Here is a 22,106-nt window from a genome sequence, read left to right as displayed (position 1 = left end):
TGAAAGTTTTTTTTTCTTTATAGATGAAAATGATAGCTTATATGGTACAAAAGAGTCATCATAAAGAGTATGAGCATTTTACGGATATTCTGAAAAAGATGTCGAAATGAATGTGGAATGTAAGTGTAATAAATAAACGAACAAAGATTGGAACTATATCTACTTTGTTAGAAGGGACGTATAAAACATGGGCGTATGGTTCAAGATTTCATTGTAGTAGCTCTTTTAGAGGATAAATTAATTGTACATTGAGGTTCTCTTAATTGTAGTCAAACATGTCGTATTCACGGAATAATAAAGATAATTTGTATAAGGGTCTCAGCAGTTTGGAACACATTTTTTACGGTATCTACTGTCAAAATAAACTAGATTATACTATAAAATATTAACAGATTTTTCATATAAATATAAGTGAGATTTATATTTTAAGAATGTAGTAGTACTGTAGTTGACTTGTTCTATGATACGATAAAATTTCTATACAAAAATAATGTACTGATTCCAAAGATACAAATACATATGCAGCGCTTACACAAATATTATGTATTCTAAAATTGTATTATTTTTTTTAATGGAAGACTTGATTTTGGAAGGCATAAGCAATGTACTCCAAAACGTAATATGCTTATATCATTACGTCTTTAAAACTGATCGCAGAGCGTCTAAAAATGTATCTGCGTGATGTTCCGTGAACGTTAAGGCAGGCCTTAATCTTATCGTTTCTGCTCCACAGCCACCAGTCTGGATGCCTATGCAATAAGGTATTCCATTAAACTTTATTGATATGAACTAATTGTTCAGAAATATTAGACAGCTCCTTAACCGTTTCAATGTCCGAGTATTACGGGCGTGTGCCGCTTACTCTTTTCACCCCAAAATATAAAAATGCTTAATGACGATGCTGTTTGCAATGAAAAACTAATGCCTATAAAAATATAGGTTGATTAAGTGTGAAAATGAAGACATGAAAGTATAACATATGTATAAAGAATGATGCTCATTGTATTGTTTGGAATGTTGGGAGGCCATTTCGAAGATTCGTTTTTACGTGTTTGAAAGTGAACTTTTAACGGATGAATATGCCGGAAGTGTGCCATGATATCTTTTGGTTGGTTATTATAGAGTTTTCCAAGTGAGTGGGCATAGAGAGCTATTATTGAGTTTTAATTAATAGTCTAAAAAGTACCATGTAGCTATGCATGTTACTGACCAGTGTTACCAACCCTACGGATTTTTTACCTTAAATTATTTAATACTATTAATATGTATAATTTTAAAACTAAGGTAATTCGAAATTGATAAAACAAAAGATTCTGATTAAAGAAATTATTTACTGTTTAATTTGAACCATTGATTTTACGATCCAAACCGCCGATTTTACTTTTTTCCACTTCACTACAAGAGTATTTCATTGCACTTATAGCGAATTCGGTACCTCGCACAGACTGCACTGTAGCCAGAAAATGACTTGGATTGGTTTTTTCTGATAGAAACGAAGATAGCTCTATAAGAATCAACCAATCCAAGTCAATTTTTGGCACCAGTGCAGAGTCAGTGCGAGTTACCGAATTCGCTATTAATCACTGGAATTCGAGCTATTATTTTCTAGTTCTACTACCCTGTATTTTGAACCAGTACAATAGGAATTAGCAAAGTTGATTTCAGAATCTTTGCATGTTAACTTTTTTCGTAATATCTGAATTTTTGTTGTGACAATAATTTTTTTTGAGGATGTTAGGGGAGGGTCGAAATATAAGATTTCTAGAAAGGATTTGGGAAAGGACGGTTTGCATGAGCAAGGGAAATAGCTTCTTTCATACAAGAAAATCCGTAGATCAACTAATTTTTCAAAGGGGGATCTACGGAATTCTACGGAATGTTGAACTTTTCTCTACGCATTTTCAAAAATCTGAGTTGGCAACACTGTTACTGTCATTCTCGCTCTCGTATTAATTAAATATAATCGAAATCATTTCATCCTATCAGGACACCATATGTTAAAAATATAAAAATAATTATAGAGAAGTATAAAATGCTGAAGAAAATGTTGCCACTTAACATGTTGGAGCATTATGATGTTATCAGTGATATTGACGGAAAAATTAATTTTGAAAGTAACAAAAATATGAATGGCAGTGACCTACTAACTCTAAAAGGCAATACGGGTGTAAAACAAATTACCATTTGAACTTGTTATAAATGTCGGTAGTGACCGACAAGCGAGGCATGGACAATGAAACGGTTAATACTTAAGTGTATGTAGTTAAGCCATATAGAGCAAATTATAATTACCCTTGCTCAAGAGTTTCTTTATTATTGTGTCTCGAAGTTCGGAAGAAGCACAATTAAAGGCAATAAATGTTCCACGTCCACGAATTGAATTAATCATAGCAGAACATTCCGTTTCCAATTTTAGCAGTTGTTTTAATGTGTAATCTCCGACGCGTGTTACTCTATCCAGAAGATTTTCACTCCTCATTGTTTTCAAAACTGCTTCAAGTAATATTACTTTACTAGGGTCTCCCATCCAAGTATTAAATACACGGTATGGCTGCTTGGGTCTGTAAGAGATACATCGAAATATTCAGTACACCCATTGGAAACCATATATTGTTAAACAATGCACAGTTTCAAATCATTTACTTGAAAGATTCGGAGTGATAATAGCCGCCTAGCTGCATTTTTTTACTGAAAGTCACTAGGTCTGGCGGAGATTCTAATTCAAAATGTTCATGGCACCACATTTTTCCGGTTGGCCCACCACCTGTTTGTACTTCATCAAATAATAAAGCTGCTCCATGCTAAAGTGGTAATAAGCATTGTTATTTGTAACATAATTGTAATTTTTTTGACATAATATGACTTTTTAAGCGTAATAACGATATCAAAAATTCAGATATTTAAATATATAAAGTGTTTAGTAAAAGGTGGTACGACCAGAAGTGTGTTGATTCCCACATAGCACAGGCGTCTTACAGACGTCACTTGTACGTCCGTTATATTATAGATGAGTCTAGAGGTCGAATGATGACATTTGTATCTTTTATAAACATTTAAGATCAATACCTATATTCCTAAAATTTGAAATAGTTTACAAGTGTTTTGGGGTAGTTGCAAATAACGATCATAAGCGGGAGGCTTAGGTTCGATTCCCCGTCAAGACGTCTTTTGAACGCCTTTAAGACGTCTGCGTGCTATCTGGGATCTGACTAAAAATTGAAAAAATGTGGAAGAGTCATTCCATGCGAACTTGGACAGATTTCGGAGTAAGTTTTCGTAGATTGCTGAAATTTGAATATTTTGTAGTCTTTAAGTGATATTTAAACGTACCTCGAAGGATTTTTCAAAATTTTGAAAAATGTCGATTTTACAGCTGTTTGAAGTTAAGTGCTAACTTTTTTTCAATACATCATAGCTATGGAAGTAGTAAACGGATGGAGATGAGCTTTACGCTGCTTATAGAGAAGACATTGAAGTTTTAAGAAAAAATTATTTCAGTTAAAAAAATAAATTTGAACCATTTTTGTGCAATTATTTTAAACAAATGCAGGTTTTTAACATCGGGCGCGATTTTAGATATTTGAAAAAAGGAAAATATAGTTCTATCCTTCCCCTTGATGGACAAATTTTCAAAAATATGGACATTTTAAAATTGGCCCTGTGAAAATTGCCGAAAGTTGACGCTGCGTCGCCCAGCACCGGCTTGACTGGTCGGACCGTGCAGTACTCGCAGCGGCCAAGCGGATATATCTCATATTCTTATATAGGATTCTCGAAAATGGTAAGTATTTGAAAAAACTGAAGGGGAAAACTCTTACTGTTTATTATATACAACATAATACGGTATCTCAATTTTTGTTGTTCGCAATATTTTCCTTGAAACGAGGGTGACTTTTAGTTTTTTAAATGGAATGCTATATATTTGATTACCCAATATGAAAGCGACTGTAAAAACAAATTCAACTATATGGTATACTACGACCTTCAAGGCCACACAAGGTTAGGAATGAAGTAAAAATATTGAACTATCTATCTACTAAATTGAGTTTCTTCCTTTCATTCCTAACCTTGTGTGGCCTTGAAGGTCATAGTATACCATATTGTTGAATTTGTCTTGACAGTCGCTTTCATATTGGGTAATCAAATATATAGCATTCCATTTAAAAAGCTAAAAGTCACCCTCGTTTCAAGGAAAATATTGCGAACACCAAAAATTGAGATACCGTATTATGTTGGATATAAAAAACAGTAAGAGTTTTTCTCCTTCAGTTTTTTTTTCAAATACTTACTGTTTTCGAGAATCCTCTATAAGAATATCAAGTATAGCCGTTTGACCAGTCGAGCCGGTGTTGGGCTACGCAGCGTCAACTTTCGGCAATTTTCACAGGGCCAATTTTAAAATGTCCATATTTTTTAAAAATTGTCCATCACGGGGAAGGATAAAACTATATTTTCCTTTTTTTCAGATTTTTAAAATCGCGCCCGATGTTAAAAACCTGCATTTGTTTAAAATAATTGCACAAAAGTGGTTCAAATTTTTTTTTAACTGAAATAATTTTTTCTTAAAGCTTCAATGTCTTCTCTATAAGCACCGTAAAGCTCATCTCTATCCGTTTACTACTTTCATAGCTATAATGTATTGAAAAAAAGTTAGCATTTAACTTCAAACAGCTGTAAAATCGACTTTTTTCAAAATTTTGAAAAATTCTTTGAGGTACGTTTAAATATCACTAAAGACTACAACATATTCAAATTTTATCAATCTACGAAAACTTATTCCGAAATCTGTGCGAGTTTTTGTAAATAAAGAATTCTTTCAAAATCGATATTCTTGAAAACAAACTTGTTGGGAAAAACGTTATTCTACGATTTTAACTTGCTTTTTAACGTACCGCCAATACCGTTCTAATTGTACCACCTATTATGAAACATCTTGTATACAAACAAATACTACCTTTTTTGTTATACGCTGTAATTCTCGAAAAAATTCAGGTGATGCATGATTATCACCTCCTTCAGCTTGAATTGGTTCCACTATTACACCAGCAACTGGTATTTTTTTCTCAACCTTATATTTGTGAAATAAGTCCTCAACCTGAAAAATGATTATTAAGAAGCTATTTGATTGACAGGATAGGTATTTAAAATATGGGGCACATTAGATAAATGAATTAACAGTATTAATACATTCGATAAAAACAAAAATAGTTAAAACATACTTCAGCTAAACAACGTTTATCTTCTTGCTCATTTTCTCGAATATGTTCATTTAAGGGATACTTGTATACAGGAAACGAAGCAATGGGCCAATCAAAAGCCGGTATATCTATTTTATGAATGTATTTACTGTGTGTGGTTGTTAGGGATCCCAATGTCCTTCCATGAAATGCACCTATTATCAACATTATTTTTTCATTTTATTGAATGCGTAAACAATATTCTAGTTTAAAATTTAATTTACTGCGTACTTCTTCTTCTTAAATATAATTACTTTTGAACGAAAGTATTGAGAATTGTGGTGTGCCAGGGATTTGGTTCATTAAACAAGTTTCCATTTCTTCCTTCGTGAATGCTGCACCGTTTCTTTGCTTCTCGGCGTACCAAATAAAAATGGCCTTGAAAGCATTTTCATTAGAGCAAGATCCACACATCATTGTTGTGATATGAGATAGTCCTGGAGGAACAACCTGTACATAGATTAAAGGTGAGTCTTAAAATTCAGCCAGCCAATAAAATTTATTTTCTAAGCAATGACAAGAGACACTAATGAAGGAAAATATTGTATGTACGGTTTAGTAAACGTCAACAATAATTGTCTAGTGACATTAGGATTTGTCTGGGGAATAATTCCCAACAAACTACAATTTTGTACGGACCTTTATTTCGTCGTTTTAAAGAATATGTCAAAAGTCCCCATCGATGCGACATCTGCTAAAAATTTTACAGAGGGTCAATGGTAAAAAATAAGTTTTTCGCGAATATCTCGTTATCTATCAGTTTTACGACAAAAATAGTCATTGTGAAATTTGTAGCTTAGGAAATTCTCTACAAAAAGGATTTTATGAAATTTTTTCGTAGGAGTAACTATTTTCATGTATGACGACTTACAAAGTTTCAACCTTCATACTTATGACAAGGTAATATCTCAAACCCGGAAATTCAAAAAAATATTTTTTTCTGCTGCCCAAATTCACACTAAGCGGGTGGATTTGACCCCTTATTGCTCCTGAACTGTAAAAGATAGAAACAACGTTTTCAGAAAAAAATTTACTTCTTTTAATTAGGACTATTATTTGGTACCTTACTGGAAAATGGAGGTCAATTTCACCCGTGAATGGGTAAAATAGAGATTCGCGAAAGGGTATCTGGCAAAGAGCTGTAAGTTGCAATACGTATATCCTTTTTATATCACATGTACTTATAGGTGAAAAGACACTCTATAACGCTATGTATTCCGCCTAAAGGTCGAGTTTCCTAGCCGCGATTGGCGGCGGCGGCCGGCGGTCGAATCCTAACCACCGCTCTTTTGGAGAAGCATGCATCCGTTTTCCTAATCGCGTTTTCGACCGGCCGCGGCCGCGCGTCTGCTACAGCAGCAACCTAGGCTACTGGAGACGCAACACAATGGGATGAGTGTTTGTTTTCCGCCACGATGGCGTAATCTCCTAACCGTTTGACTCCTCAAAACTGAGTGCTCATCGTGGCTGCGCTGCGATCCAGCATCACAGTGGGACAGAGTCCCAAAAATAAGGAAACAAGTCAGAATTCAAAAGTTATGGGATTATGTTTTTTTATATATATGTTATGCGATTATGTATTTTTATATATTTCTTGTAAACTAATAATATGAGCTCCAAAAAAAGGGAAAAATATTGTGGCGTCTACTTCTGATCTGTGTGTAAACACGTGTCAAAGTTTGTATGTTTTTTCTTGTGGAAAGTTTTGAATCGAGTCTTTTAAATTTTTATGATATAAAAGACAAATTTTTTGGGAACCGAAATGAGTAGTACCGTTTTTGGTAAGCAATGTACGGTAGATACTTTACAATGTAAGGCGCATAACAGTTTCAAATGATTCGTTTTTTTTAGTTTCTTTAATTCCTATGATGTTTTCATGAAGCAATTCGACGTATAAGTTACTCTGACATGGAAAAACGACGAAAAAATTGGTTTTTAATTTTTTTAACTGCGGCGCACCAAATTGAAAAATCTGAAAAAATTCAGGACAATAGTAACAATGATACGCACTTACAGTAAAAATATAATTATAGTGCCAAGACTGCTTCGATACACAATCGGCATTTTTCAGCATTTTTTGGCGTTTTTTATTTTTCACAGCTTAGTTTTTCAATTTAAAAATCTGAAACAATTCTCTAATATCTGCCCCGATAACAGAAATGCCTCTGATTTTTTTCAAAATTTGTCATCCCCTTGTATAGGAGAAATTCGGCAAAAAACTGATTTCCTATTTTTGCCCTTTACTACCTTCCGGGTGGAGATACGAAGTTGAAATTTGCCACAAATGTTTCTTTTTTTAATAAGCTTTCGAATGATTCATCGTGAGTCGAATTCGGTTCAAGGGCACATTTGACCATCTTAACCGGCTATACCCTTTATTATCTGTTTACACTGGCATATTCTACAAACTCTCTTCCAATATTTAAGACTAAATCGAATTTTCTACCGTTCTTAGTTTTCACGTAATACCCAATTCTTGCCCAAAATCGTCCGTTTTTACAAAAACTCATGTTTCTCAAAAACTGAGGGTGATAGAGCCATTCTACTTGCGGATTCGTGTTTGGAACGTGAAACTCTACAAGGACCGCCCAGTGTTCATTGCAGAACAAAATTCGTGTTAAACAGTGTAATTCAAGCAAAGTATGTGTCTTCACTTTTGTCAGTAAGCGCATGCACACTTCACGATTGGTTGTGTGGAAAGTTTTCGCATCACATAGGGCAAACATTTAAACTCATATTTTTTGGGTTTAGATGGGGTATATTGATGGAAACTACACTTTCCTCCCAACCCTTAGAGTTTTTCATAAATGTTTATGTATGCTGAAAGACTATAACCTTTTTTATCAAAAAATTTTTTAATAAGGGCCAATTCATCAATACTTGTTCTCTCCTCGCGGGTGCCTTTATTATCAAATCTCAAACATCGTAATAAAAAGCGAAATCGTTTTATGGATATCGTCAGTCGAAATATTTCTATTCCGGACCCCTCTGATTTGCATAGTTCTTCCACATTGAAATGGTTCGATTTTAGCATCCCAATGTTACGTACGCAGACTTATCGATATTTTAACCCTTTTGGGTGTCTGGAATGCACGTGATCCGACAGGGTTCTCGTTTCCTGCAGTGGTGTGGTGCAGCCGAGGTTTTCGACGAAAAACTGATGTAGGATCACGGAAAAAAGGGAGCCTCGAAGACGGGACTCGAGAACCCGCGATCTTCAGTTTCGTTGCGCGCTGGCCAGCCAGCCGCCTTAGCCACCTCGGCTACCGCCGACTCTCCGGTCTTAGCATTCTGTGTCCTCTCTTATGGTGGTGGTGGTTCCTGATCCCTCACTGATATTCAATCAAAGGCATTCATGTCCTCCCCACTTTCTAAGCCCAATTTCTTAGTATAAAAAGAGCGACGAATGCATACTCGGGGGCTCACTCTAGTTCAGTACGTTTAGAAGACAGAGGTTTAGCAAGATCGACTCCCATTCCTTTTTGAGTATATAACATAATCTAACCATACAGTACGTAATGTTACTGTTAGGCATTACATATTTATTACACTGTTTGAGGCTTTCGCATTTCTCTGTGCGCCAAAATGAGTACTTTATTAATTGTAAAAACCGAACTAATAGAATATACTCTGTTAGTTCTTACTCTGAGCTTCTTATTAGAATCCAATTATTATTTGAATTTCTAGCGTGAGATAAACCCACAGAGATAAGTCTTTGCCACTCGTAGTGTATCACATTATATGGTTATGAGGAACTAACATTCCTAGTGGCTCCCGGTGATAGCAGACACCGGTTTGTCCGCTACTAACAAATTTTAAAACTGCCACAAATCCTCGGCAACAATTGTTGAAATTGTATGGAAACATATATGGATTACGCTGTTTCAAAATTATTTAAACATCCAGTTCAGATTTCACGTGAAAAAAAAAACGAATTTTAAAAAACATTCATATTTTTGTTTATAACTTCTTTCTAATTGTTTAAACAATTGATAAAACCTTTACGATTTGATAAATCTAATTAAAAGAAGTAAGTTTTGTCTTGAAACTTTTTTTCTATCTCTTATAGATTGCGTGTTACAAAATACTATCGAAAAATAGTCGAATCTTCAGGGGTTAATTTCACCCCCTTAGAGTGATTTTGGGCAGCAAACAAAAATAGCGTTGTAATCAGAAGGAAATCCCCTACATATCCACAAAGTTTCAGAATTTTTTGAATTTTCGAGTTCGGGATTTCCCTTGTAACCCCGGTTTTCTCGTCTCCACCAAGGCGAGCACGAACAAAAACATTTTCTCGCGAACATGTTAGCTAACACACTGTTCGCCTCGGTGTGGACGCCAAATAACAGTGTTCGCTAACAAATGACCCTACTAATAGGCGATAAATCTTCCGGATGGCCACGGTAGACGTGGAGAGAGGGTGTTCTCGAAAAAAATTCGGTGATCCACCAGGCTCGAACATTTGTGACGAACATCAGCTGTTTTCTCGTTCTTGTCCCTTTTCAAACCCACGAAACTTGGGCCTTGCTATCCCTTTCCATTATGGGACTGCTCGTAAACAAGCGATCCTCTACGACCACCCGCCGACAGGTACTCCACAGAAATAGCATGCGTGACAAGCACGAATAAAATTTTTATATTTTTTATTTTAACAAAATGAGAATATTTCCAACGTATGGATGAGATATTTCTAATAAAAATAATACCAAACACGACGCAATTTGGACAAATTTGAGTCCCGCTGATAGGGTAAATCCGGGAGACGCGGTCGACCTAATATAAAATGGCTATTAAAACTAATGTAGACATTACTTATTTTATCAGAACGAACCTATATGTTCAAATTTTGTGCTGATTCAGAAAAAAATGGTCGATATTTGCTTTAAGACAATATTTATGTAAATAGGGTTGAAAACTGAAGTCATGACATCTGACCACCTCTCCCGAGGTGCCGGGAGAAATGGTTTTCCTAGTTAGCAGAGACCACTCACATAATTATTCGTGGAAAATTGACAAAGGATAAAGCAACATTATTTATGAGTGAATACAACTACAGATTCATTGATATTTAATTTGTTTACACTAAACAAGTAAAGAACACATCAAAGAAAAAGTGAACTACCTACTGGCGATTAGCAAGGCAAATGAATACGAAAGTGAATAAATAAACTAAATGAACAAAAATAATAATAAAATAATAGTAAAAAATAAAAAATAAACAAAAATAATAAAAAATTCATAACTCGACCATCTCTCCTTCCTGCAACAAGAGATGGTCTTCTCGTTAACTTTGAGAGGAAGAGTTAATATGGCCAAATACACTTTGACTGCATTATCCCTCAATATCTCTACTATCGTATTATCCCAAACATTAAACGAAAATAAACTTAGAAGTATATTTTAAATACGATTCTATACACCACTGTTTGACAAAACAGCTCTTTTGTTAAATAACCTAGGTTAAATGTAACCTCAATTTACCATTTAAAGCTTATAAATCCAGAAAAACATAGAAGGAACCGCCAGAATGGTCGTAGAGGGTCGCCTGTTTACGAGCAGTCCCACAATGGAAAGGGATGCGGATCGCCAGGTATCGTCAGAAATGTTCGTTCGCTGCGTTCCTATCGTCGCGAACATCCTCGAGATGTTCAATGTTTTTGCTCGTGTTCGCCTTGGTGGAGACCCGGGGTAAGACGCTTATATTTAGCTCCGAGTTCACTATGTCTATTACAAAGTTTACCAATTCACAAATATACACTACTTCAAGCACTCTGACTCTGGCTTTCTGACTCTGTAACTATTTCCGACTGCGTCAACCGGAGGCACTCACTTTTATATCGAATGCTACGATCTTCTTTTGTCGGACTCTTCTGTGCGGGTCACGAAAATTCTCGAATCTGAGAGTTCCAGAATCTCAATCTTCTGCAGCGTGTGCATGTAACAGAGCGTGTCTTCGGGAAGCTCAATACACGCGTGCATACAGACATACCCTTTCCACGCTTCTTTGTCGAACATTCTATTTATTTTTGTAGGTGGTCACTACAGAATACCTTATTATTAATTTTGAAACAAAACCACTCTTCAAAAAAGTGTACACGATTGGGTGATTGGAATTATCTGGTTCGTCCAGTCAGCGAATGAAAAATATTATTTCTTAGGCTAAAATAATCAGCTTGAGTGAGAATGGGCACTGAAGATTCAGAATGAGAACTAAAATATTTTACATCATTGGGCACGTCGGTCTATGAGATCGTACGCGCCCACTCTAGGGTTGAGATAAAATAGAAATTTAATTTTTCATACATCGTTCGCCGACTTCGAATGTCGAATGTAGATAATCTGCAGCGCCACTCGCTAAGCGCAATTCAAGACGAGGATGATTACTGTATTAAGCGGCCTGTAGACGATCCATATTATTGCTCAATATTCAATATTGCACAATATATTGACCGTCTGTGGATCATATTGAAAGGTTGTACAATAATAGTGAAGGGTTGCGCGATGATATTGAAAGGTTGTACAATATATTGCGTGAATGAAGAAAAAAATCTGCCCCTAGACGCTCAATATATTGTTGAATATTCATATTGCACAATAATATTGACCGTCTGTGGGTCATATTTTGAAGATAGTACAATATACTGTGAGAATCAAAACGGTTTTGATATTTCTTGTGCAATATTGAATATTGCACAATAATATTAACCGCCTATGGATCATATTGGAAGATTGCACAATATATTGTGTAAATCAAACTGTCTGCACAAGTATTGTCCGCGGGTCGACGGTAGACAACGGTACATACCATAATATTGAACGTAAGTAGCCCCTAGACGCTCAATATATTGTGCAATATTCAATACTGCACAATATTATTGACCGTGTGGGGCACCCAATCATAAATATTGTGCAATATATTGCGGAATAATATGGACCGTCTACAGGCCGCTTCACGCACAGAGGAGAAGATGAGAGGGAAGGTAACCAGCTGGAGAGGTCCCATCCACGGACATTACAGTTCTAAAAGATCCTACAGACGTTACGATTTTTCGTACAACCTGTTGTACGGCACTTCTATAAATTATAATGATAAATTACAAAGTGCATCCACGTTAGGCGATTAATTGGAGACAATTTCAGCTTTGACCGAATAATATTGGACGTACCCGAGTGAATTTGATTCCCACGGGTACAACAGGTCATTGCACCTGTAACATATCTGTCGTATGACAGATGCCACGAATGAAAAATCGTAACATTTGTGCAACCTTTAAAGGTCTGGGCACACATATGACTTCCGTGTCAGGTCTGTGTCAGTTCCGTGTTCGTGCCGTGTCACTGACTTTGCTGACTACTATTGAGAGATATCCGCATTCTATAGCAGGCCTGCTCTGCCCCATTACAATAATTAAAAATAATCAGAATTGTATCACGTGTGGTGTATTTTCATTAGAAAAACACCAGCAACCCATTGGTGATAGGTACTTGTATGAAGATCTAATACGACATATAGAAATTGACATTTTCATTATTGAATGTCCTATCGCTGTTTTTGTCTTTATAGCTCTACAGTTTCGGACCCCCAGAGCACGTCGTTCGAGAACTTCGAGCCGAGAACCCATCAGGATCATAAAAAAGGTCCCATTCAAGCGATTTCAAGACAGCGTCAGTGAAAAGCCCAGAATGTTGTGGATAACGAATTTTAGTGGGGGTATGGATACAGATTCGACACTGACGTCACTGACATGGACAAGTGTCAACTGCTCCATTGTAAAGGAAACGATACTTTCTAACGCTGACACTGGCGGCACGGAACTGATGTGTGCACCCAGATCTTAAGCGTTTGATGCTGTGCAACATACCCCTTCATGAAGTAAAATTCCTTTTAGTCTGCTTGGCCAATCCTTTCCAGGAAAAACGCCTAATGCTGGTCTGTTTGCTATAATTTTCTATTAGAGCAATTAAAAGATAATTTAATCATTATTCTTATTTTTAGTTTTATTGTTGTTTATCTTATTACTATAGTTATTGTTGTTAGATTTATGGATTGTAGTATCTATACCAACAAATCAAATTTAATCTGCAAATCTGATTTCACTATAAATTTTATATAAGAAATTAAAGGGAGTTATACACAAAATTAATTTACTGTTCTTTTTGTTCAATACGGTTCTTTCTTTCACGGAAAAACGATTTTGTACAACTTTAGGAAGAATTGTATAGAGAATATGAAATAGGGAAGAATCTGTATAAGACAGCTTACCTGATTAACAGGATCGGCGAGAACTTTTAACATAGCTGGATGATTGTAGCCCAACGGCATTGATGAAATTTGCATATAGAGATCGAGCAGAGCATTACCATCGACATCCATTATATAATTACCTGCCGATTTTTCGTAATCAGCAAAGAATTGTACGGAACTGGCTTGCTGAATCATAGATTGGAAAATATAATTAATTTTATTTCTAGTATTCATGTTTGGGGAAGATCAATCGTTATAATGAATACGATTCATTTTGTTACTCAGTTAGATTAGGGCAATATTTCACTTGTACATTTTGCAGGTTCCTGCTAACCAATAAGAATTAGTCTTTTACTTTATTTAATAAGGTAAGTTCGGGTAATAAGTCCCACCTAAGGTTCTATAATTTTTTAAAAAAAAGTTGTACATATTTTTGAAAACTTTTTTTTTATAGAACTCTATGGACATTCAACTATACATTGTAATATTAGTGACAATATATGAATACAACAAATAAGGAAATTAATAGGATTTTAAAAACCTTGTAAACGGGCCTTATATTCTGTAGTGCAGGTAATAAGGCCCAACTATTTAATATATACAATTCGGGCAAACAAAGACCTCAGGTGTGAGCCCAACGCATTCCTCCTGTATCCAGGTGAGACACATGACACACTGTCGCATATTTGTCCTGAATGCAGTTCTGCATAATTTGCAAAACCATCTGTTTGCAGAGTTACCGTTCACATTTTCTCTGGAGGTGGATGGCATGGGCTCTTGTTCACACACTCTTGTCTTTTTTCTTCCGGTCGAAGTGGTACATGCTTTAAAGCTCTTTTCAATATCGGTCCTGCTTTGGAAGAGGTCTCTGCCCACGTAATATTTTGGTGGGCCTTATTATCTGATTTGTCACTTCCTCATTGCCGAGGTTATGTGTTAAGGGGACTAGGCAGTCAGATCGCTCGAAAATCAAGTATTTTTTGCGAATTAATTACAAGGAGATGAATACAAATTGTGACTAGTACTTTTGGGTAATATTTGTTAATACTACAAACAGTAAAAAAAAAAAATTATTTGAATAATATATACATATATATGACAGCGCTACAGTTGCCTGATATGTAGGTCTTTTGTCGGGGGTGCCTGTAATTTTGCAGTGATTCTGGCCGTAAGAAAGTCAATTGTGAAATGTGCTCTGAAAATGATACTTTGCCCTGACCCCCATTCTGCCCTGAACCTATTAAAAAATAAAAAAATCAAAATTATAAAAATGGCGGCTGTAAAACGGCAAATTTTAAAGAAACTTGATTTTTCGCCAGGGAAAAGAGCCATTTAATTTTTATTTTTGTCAAAACAGAAGTTTTCACAGACTTACGCTTAGGTTTAGGTCGTAACTAGATATGTTTCACATATACTGATTTTTTTTCAAATCGACTTGTACCTCCGTTTTTTCGCAATCACTGTAAAACGAAGAAGAAATATGATTCCAAGAAAAACGCGTTTGAGGTTTCGAAAGAGGAATTAATGTACCTGCGTGCGCGCAGTAACGGTTTATGACGCACTCGACCTTTTCGGCTGTAAAATCCTTAATTTTGCGAATTTTATCATAAACCAAACGGCATTTTACTCGGGAAGGGTGGTACTTTCGAAAAATATAACAAAAAAATCGAGTTTCTGACTGCTTAGTCCCCTTAAACGTGCACTTTACAAAATCATCAATTTTTTGGAAATATGTTGTCAACATATATACTTATACATACCTACAGTTGTACAGTAATTGGATAATGTGTACTCCTAATACAAAGCCAAGACACCAACGTAATTCTTATAACTGCAGCAACACTAGTTGTGGAGGAAACATTTGTTGAATTTACAGCCGGCAAATGTTATATTAATCGCATGGGGGTTCTTCGAGTGACATTTCATACGTAGTAAATGCAATAGATGGCATTAACAAGATTGTGGATTGACCTACCAAGGATAAATTACAGGAGGGCCTTATTACCTACTGGGCCTTATTACCCGAACTTACCTTACTAGGGAACATCCCGAACCCGGAAATTCGAAAAACTCTGAAACTGTGAATATGTAGGGAATTTCCTCCTGATTACAACCCAATGTTTGTTTGCTGTCCAAATTCACTCTAAGGGGGTGTAATTGATTCCTAAAAATCCGGTTACTTTACGATTTTGTGGTATAACTCGTGAACTGTAATATAATTTTTTTACCAAATGATAGATCTAATTAAAAGAAGTAACTTTTGCCTTGAAACTTTTTTTCTGTCTCTTACAGTTTGCAAGTTATAACACAAAATCGGAAAATAGACGTATTTTCAGGGGTTAATTTTACCCCCTTCGAATGAATTTGGGCAGCAAACAAAAATTGCGTTGTAATCAGGAGGAAATCCCTTACATATTTATGAAGCTTCAGAATTTTTGTAATATTCCGGTTCTGGATCTTTCCTTGTTAGTTACATTTATTATAACTCCTGAATATTGCAAGTAAAATGTTTCGCCTTAAAAAGTAGTCATTATTGAGAAACATTTTAAATAAATTCTTAACTCGACATACAAATTTAATGTAAAAGACACTTTATTTGTATCTTACAACGCGTAAAATAGCTTCCCTTTATAAACGATTTTTAAATCAGATGTCATGGTAAGTTGCATTTACAATGTATCTATGTTCTTTATCAAGTAATAAATATTGACTTAAATTAATTAAACAATATGTTCAACGTACTTGAATCGTATCGAGCTCCTGTAATAAACTACGTGATCGAGGTCCCGGTATTTCTGTTGTGACTACCGGCTTTTTTGGTTCCTCTGATAAAAATCCAGTTATGCACCTTTTCCATGGTGTTGCGTGGACTAGATGGGATACATAAAGGAATCGATTTAATTTTAAACATGGAATGCACTTAAATGATATAAGAAATCGACTCGATTAGTGTTTATTTATTCATTAAACTATGGACACATTTAAATAATTAAATTCTTGCAAATACAATATTTAGGTACCTATGTTTAAAATTATTTTATTTACTTGGTAAATATATGTACATACGTCCACTTAAAAGTACAGTTTATGCAGAGTACAGACATACATCACCTATCATTAATCTATAATTCAATTTTTATTAACGCAAAAAGTTACAAAACATAGAACATAAGAATAAATGTAATATATAGAAAATATTATAATTCGTTTTGAAGAATCAATTCTTTCTGTGAATATCAGATGCAGGATTGTGCGTTTCCATCACGATAACATTCGCCTTAGCTAACAGATTGCAGTGTACACATATATATATATATTTTGTCTACTTAAATCACGTTATTCCAATCCTCCCGTTTAATAGACGGAACGTTTCGTTTCATTGATGTCAGTTAAGGGTAATTGCTTGGTACACAGTATATGTAGCAAGAATACTTTATTATGTGGCTTCTCGTTCTACGGTTAGGGGCATTAATTCTTTTTTAAACGATTTTATTCAGCTTCGATCCTCTGTTTGTTTGTTCGTACAGTTTAAGGGGTCATGCTCAGTCAGGAGGCTGAAAAAAAGGGCATTGAATTTTTTATTTTAGATGGTCGACTTTCGAACAGCAGTGGTCACCACAGAAGCCTTTTTTTTTAGAGAACCGTCGAGTGATAGACAATAACTCAGTTATTGATAAATATTTTTAAATAAAAAAAATACGATGCACGGTGCTGGATGCAATCCTCAAAAGGAAAAAAGATTTTTTGAGAAATGTGTTATAGCTTTTGAGTAAAAAATTTCCAAAGACCACCCTTTTTTTCGGCCTCCTGACTGAGCATGACCCCTTAAATCTGGCTCTCAAATTTAACCCACTACCAACTGTCGAATTGTCTTGAACGTTTGCAGGCGTGCGTAGTTTGGATGACAATACAATATTTAAAAAAAAATTAACTGAGGGGGTGAAAAAAATTACCTAGTCATCAATAAATATAACCCATAACCACAAATCCAAACGACTTGAAATCAGCCACTCGCATTCTTTACGAAAACGACAAACAGCCGCTGCGTTCGGAACGCTAGTCGCATCGCGATTACCGAAAATATTATTACACAATGTATCGAGAAATGATCCGTCACGTATGTACGAATAGTAAAATTAAAACTGCAGGCGTTCGTAGAATACAGGGTTGCCAGATCTTCCACATTCAGCCGGAGTCTCATAGCGAATTCGGTAACTCACACCGACTCTGCCCTGGTGCCAAAGAATTACTTGGATTGGTTGATTCTGATAGAGCTATCTTCGTTTCTATCAGAAACAATCAATCCAAGTAATTTTCTGGCACCGGTGCAGAGTCAGTGCGAGGTACCGAATTCGTTATCAGGTTTTGAACCGTTATCTCCGGCCTCAGGCAGGCACAATAAAAATCTCCGGCAGAATAGAGAATTAATATTCGCTAATGCGAATTCAGCAAACACGCACTGGCACTGCACTGGTGTAACATGCCATATAAAAATAAAAAACTATTAAAATCTGTAACAAATTCTAATAAACATTCATATAATACTTTTATTATTATTACTCCTTTATAAGAAGTCATTATTAGAATGAATTTTAGATGCCTGCTTTCTTATTGGCCCTTTTTCTCACTCACTCCCCCGCCCTCTCCTGCCCGACTGCAAACCTCAATGATGATCCTCCACGAATATACTGTGGTATCAGCGAAAGCTAAATCCATACCAACACTATACATATCCTTCACGAAATTGAAATCTCGAGCAAAAGATCAAGCCTGATCTGGCAACCCTGGTAGTATATCACCATCGAAATTGGGCGAATTCCACTTACGCCCAAATCGCTCGTGAATTTCATTAGAGTAGGTTTCCTTATACGCGACTGAACGCATCGTCAAGAATTTCAAAGTCGATTTTCTCGAAAATGAAGCGCAATATAAAAAAATTATATTCCTTTTTCTCGACTTATTTATTTGTTATAAGTCGAAAAGAAAGAGTAACTTTTTTTTTCATATCGCGCTTCATTTTCGAGAACATCGATTTTTAAATTCTTGGCGATGCGTCCAGTCGCCTATAAGGAAACCTACTCTAATGAAATTCACAGGCGATTTGGGCGTAAGTGGAATTCGCCCATCGTAGTGCAAGTTAAAAATTATTATTTAGTGACTTTAGCACTATAGCGTTTAAGCAAACTGTTAAACTGTATACAGCAATGAAAGATATTTGTAAAGAAGTCTGAGTTGTGAAATGTAAATCCACAAACACTAAAAGCTAGGAAATATATATATATATATATAAAACATTTTTACATTAAACGATTATATTAAAAATGTACTAAAAACTAAAAACTAAATCTTTTCTTGTACTACAATTTTTATGGCACTTTTTCACTTTGAATAAAATCGTGGAGCAGGATATGTCACAACAAATTCATTTTGACGCTTGATTCTGTATTAAATTGATTCACATTCTGTTATAACATATCCTGCTCCACGATTTTATTTAAAATGAAAAAATACCATCGAAATTGTAGTACAAGAAAAGAATTATTTTTTACTTTCTAGTGTATTTTAATTTAATTTTTAATGCATTTTTAATAAAATCATTTACAATAAAAATGTTTTTTATATATTTTTTTATTTGCAAATCGATTTATTAATGGACATAAATTAATTTTTCATTTATACTTTTATCTTTTGAAAAGATCCAAGATTTTAACATACCTCTGAGAATACAATGTTTATTTACAGAATGATGATAAACATAAAAATTATAGAAAATTTCTATCCATTACTAAGCTCGGAGGGAATGCGGAGGGATTATTATTCTAAGTACATATCGTAATAAAATGAATAATTGAAACTAAACTTATAATAATATATTTTTGAACAAGGAAATCGTAAATTGATAATGAATTCGTGAGAAACAAAGATGTAGTTACATTCTCAAATCAAATATATGTATACTTATATAATTGAGAGAAGGTCACCAAGCATGTTTGTGATTATTCAAAGCGCGTGTATGTGCGTAAACAAGGACAGTTCTTCCAAGTGCAAGATAATTGTGATCTCGATAAGATAAGTATCAAAGGAAGGCAGATAAATTTAGAGAAGGAAAGAATGACATAGATTTACCGTTGCTATGCTGTAATATAATGTACACTCGAATGGGATGAATATCTTTTCTATCCTACATCAGCATAATTTATATCAAAAGAACGCATACAATTAAATTCACCATTAAAAGGAGCGCAATAGATAAGCAGGTACAAGACTAAAAATAAAAGTTCGAATAACGAATGAAAGATAAAAAAATCATCATTCGTTTGTTAACCCGAGTTAACTTTATTCGCCACATGGCAAATAATTTTTTTTAAGTTTCATTCGTTATTTGATATTTTATTTAAATCAAATGCCAGTCTCTGGTACAAAATATGTTTAAACTTTTCTGGATTCAGGCCACATACAGGAGTGAAAACGAAACTGTCTATATGACTTGTAAATATTATTTACATATCTTATGTGCTTTATGTGACATACAAATGAACTGCTTGCAATTGAGTAGGAAAGATTTTTGTATAAAAAATTTAAAACATAACAGAATTCACTCCATATTTAAGTTTTCCCTCCTAAACTAAACTGTAACTTTAAATTAAGGACATTTAAAATAGGCAACTTGAAACTTTTGGAAATTATAGGACTAATGAATGGTTTCAGAAAAGTATTCCATCTGTGTTTGTTTATATTTAATTCAGATCACGTATAACGTCGTTGTCGTAATTGAATTAATACTAATGGTTGTAACTTATTTAAATAGTTCAAAACATCATACTCAACACTCAAGAGTTTTGCAACGGTTTCTGCTCGATTTTTTCCCCGAGAATCGTTAGCATTTTATAGATCGTGGATTTGAAAGTTCGTTGATAAAACCTGGACATCAGAAAACAACACGTATAAACCAAACCACCGTCAAAGAGGTTCACGGAGGAACACGAGCAATCGATTCCGTGCGTGGATACATGATAATGCGCGAACTGATTTACTTCTTGATAGAATTTTCGTAGCGTTGAAATGTTGTAAGTAATTAGAGGGCAATGGTATAACATGCGTAAAAGTAAAGAAAGTATGTAATAGTCAGTCGGAAAGAGTACCATTGATTAATTGCCATGCCATGGCTCGACTGCACAGAACAGTTGGACACTTGTTAGCGAACATTTTGCGTTCGCGACGGTGGTCTAGGCCTTGGTTCGTTTGTAGGATGTGGGCCTTTGCTGAATACGTATTTCACTCGGTTAGTGTAATCAGAAAAGAACGTCCCATACGAGGGGTCGAGTAGGCACTGGCACCGCTTCGCTGATCAGTGCCGTACGGAAATCCCATATAGTATGACATATTTAGCGGTGGGGGAACGCCACGCATGCGCGCGGTGGCGCCGTGACGTCGACCAATCAACGCCAAGGTGTGAAACGAAACGGCGCCACCGTCAAATTAAATCAACTAGTCAAGTCAAGTGAAGCCAACCAGCGTCGACAACAGCTTCCCCGGCAACGCTGGTTGACCTGGCTTGGCTAGCTTGGCTTGGCTTGACGGTGGCGCCGTTTCGTTTCACACCTTGGCATTGATTGGTCGACGTCGCGGCGCCATCGCGCGCATGTGTGGCGTTCCCCCACCGCTAAATATGTTCTGCCGTACGGGATTTCCGTGCCCCACTGTTGCAGATCAGTAGTGTGGGTAAAGACACGAATTTTTTATATTATACACGACACGTGTCATAAACGTCATAAATGTCGTAAATGTTGTAAATGTGTCATAAATTTCGTAAATGTGTCATAAATGTTGTAAATGTATCATAAATGTCGTAGGTATCTCTGAAATGAAAATAACTAGGAAGATTAGACCTCTGGTGGCGCTGGCGGACACTACGTCGCGATCCCGTGGTGGGGCTGGGACGTCACAAACCTATAAAACATTTTTCGTATAGGTTATGAAGAAATGCCAATTTATTAATAATTATAATTCTGATTATAAAAATTAAATTAAATTAAGTTACACTGACGAAAAATGGATATTGAAAGGTTAGTAAGATAAATGCATATTTATATAATGCAATAATAAATATAATTTGTTTAAATTATATTTATTGGATGCCAATATTGGGATTGGCTAAGCAGCGATACGCTACCTGGTGGCGAAAGAACCTGAAGGAGTAGGTCGTCACCACGTAGCGTATCGCAGCTTTGCCAATCCCAATAGTTTTCGACGTAATCGCCGTATTTTTCAGTACTCTACAGTATTCGCATGCAACCAACAAGCGAGTCAGAAAGAACTATATTGTTCCAACACTTTAATTGTTAAAACCTTGAAATAACGAATATTTCTATGTACTACATTTGCGACAAATGACACGTATGAAATTGACTTAAAAACGACATATTATACGTACATTTGCGACATGTCGTAAATGCATTTGCGACGCGGTGTAAAATACCGACCCACCACTGCTACTGATCCTTGCGCCGGCAATGTACATTCAGCTCAAACGATTGTGGCCGATCGAGATTCGATTGTGGGATAGCTTACCAAGGCTGGCTTTTTTTCATCGCTAACATTCTACAGTATTTCATGAACATGGT

The 22,106-nt window shown here is 35.5% G+C and overlaps 2 protein-coding genes across 4 annotated transcripts in view; one reads left to right on the top strand and one right to left on the bottom strand.

Annotated features, from left to right (window-relative positions):
- LOC143372208 (VPS35 endosomal protein-sorting factor-like) overlaps positions 1 to 318 on the top strand; it is a 70,726-nt gene extending 70,408 nt beyond the window's left edge. For all 3 annotated transcript variants that reach the window (XM_076818220.1, XM_076818221.1, XM_076818219.1), the window contains one exon: positions 24 to 318. In XM_076818220.1, the coding sequence (XP_076674335.1) occupies positions 24 to 110 (87 nt within the window). In that variant the 3' untranslated portion in view covers positions 111 to 318. The remainder of the gene's footprint in view (positions 1 to 23) is intronic.
- Gabat (4-aminobutyrate aminotransferase) lies at positions 195 to 20,820 on the bottom strand. The gene is made up of 10 exons (XM_076818268.1): positions 20,625 to 20,820; positions 16,225 to 16,352; positions 13,501 to 13,668; positions 13,100 to 13,186; positions 5,492 to 5,687; positions 5,220 to 5,392; positions 4,955 to 5,095; positions 2,644 to 2,801; positions 2,293 to 2,561; positions 195 to 749 (listed from the first exon to the last, which is right to left on the bottom strand). The coding sequence occupies exons 1-10, from the start codon at positions 20,686 to 20,688 to the stop codon at positions 634 to 636; spliced, it is 1,500 nt and encodes a 499-aa protein (XP_076674383.1). The 5' UTR covers positions 20,689 to 20,820; the 3' UTR covers positions 195 to 633.
- Between the last annotated feature and the right edge of the window lie 1,286 nt (positions 20,821 to 22,106).

Source organism: Andrena cerasifolii, chromosome 8 (genome assembly GCF_050908995.1).
Source record: "Andrena cerasifolii isolate SP2316 chromosome 8, iyAndCera1_principal, whole genome shotgun sequence".
Classification (NCBI taxonomy): domain Eukaryota; kingdom Metazoa; phylum Arthropoda; class Insecta; order Hymenoptera; family Andrenidae; genus Andrena; species Andrena cerasifolii.
The sequence above is the reverse complement of the archived record's forward strand: the minus strand, read 5'-3'. Positions and strand labels throughout refer to the sequence as shown.

Excerpts from the sequence above, each read along its gene's own strand:
- Gabat (XM_076818268.1), bottom strand. The coding sequence starts at position 20,688 with ATGTTCGCTAACAAGTGTCCAACTGTTCTGTGCAGTCGAGCCATGGCA. Across the intron at positions 16,353-20,624 it reads GGCATGGCAATTAATCAATG|TCCACGCAACACCATGGAAA; the intron begins GTACTCTTTCCG and ends TATCCCATCTAG. Across the intron at positions 2,562-2,643 it reads TATCACTCCGAATCTTTCAA|ACCCAAGCAGCCATACCGTG; the intron begins GTAAATGATTTG and ends TATCTCTTACAG.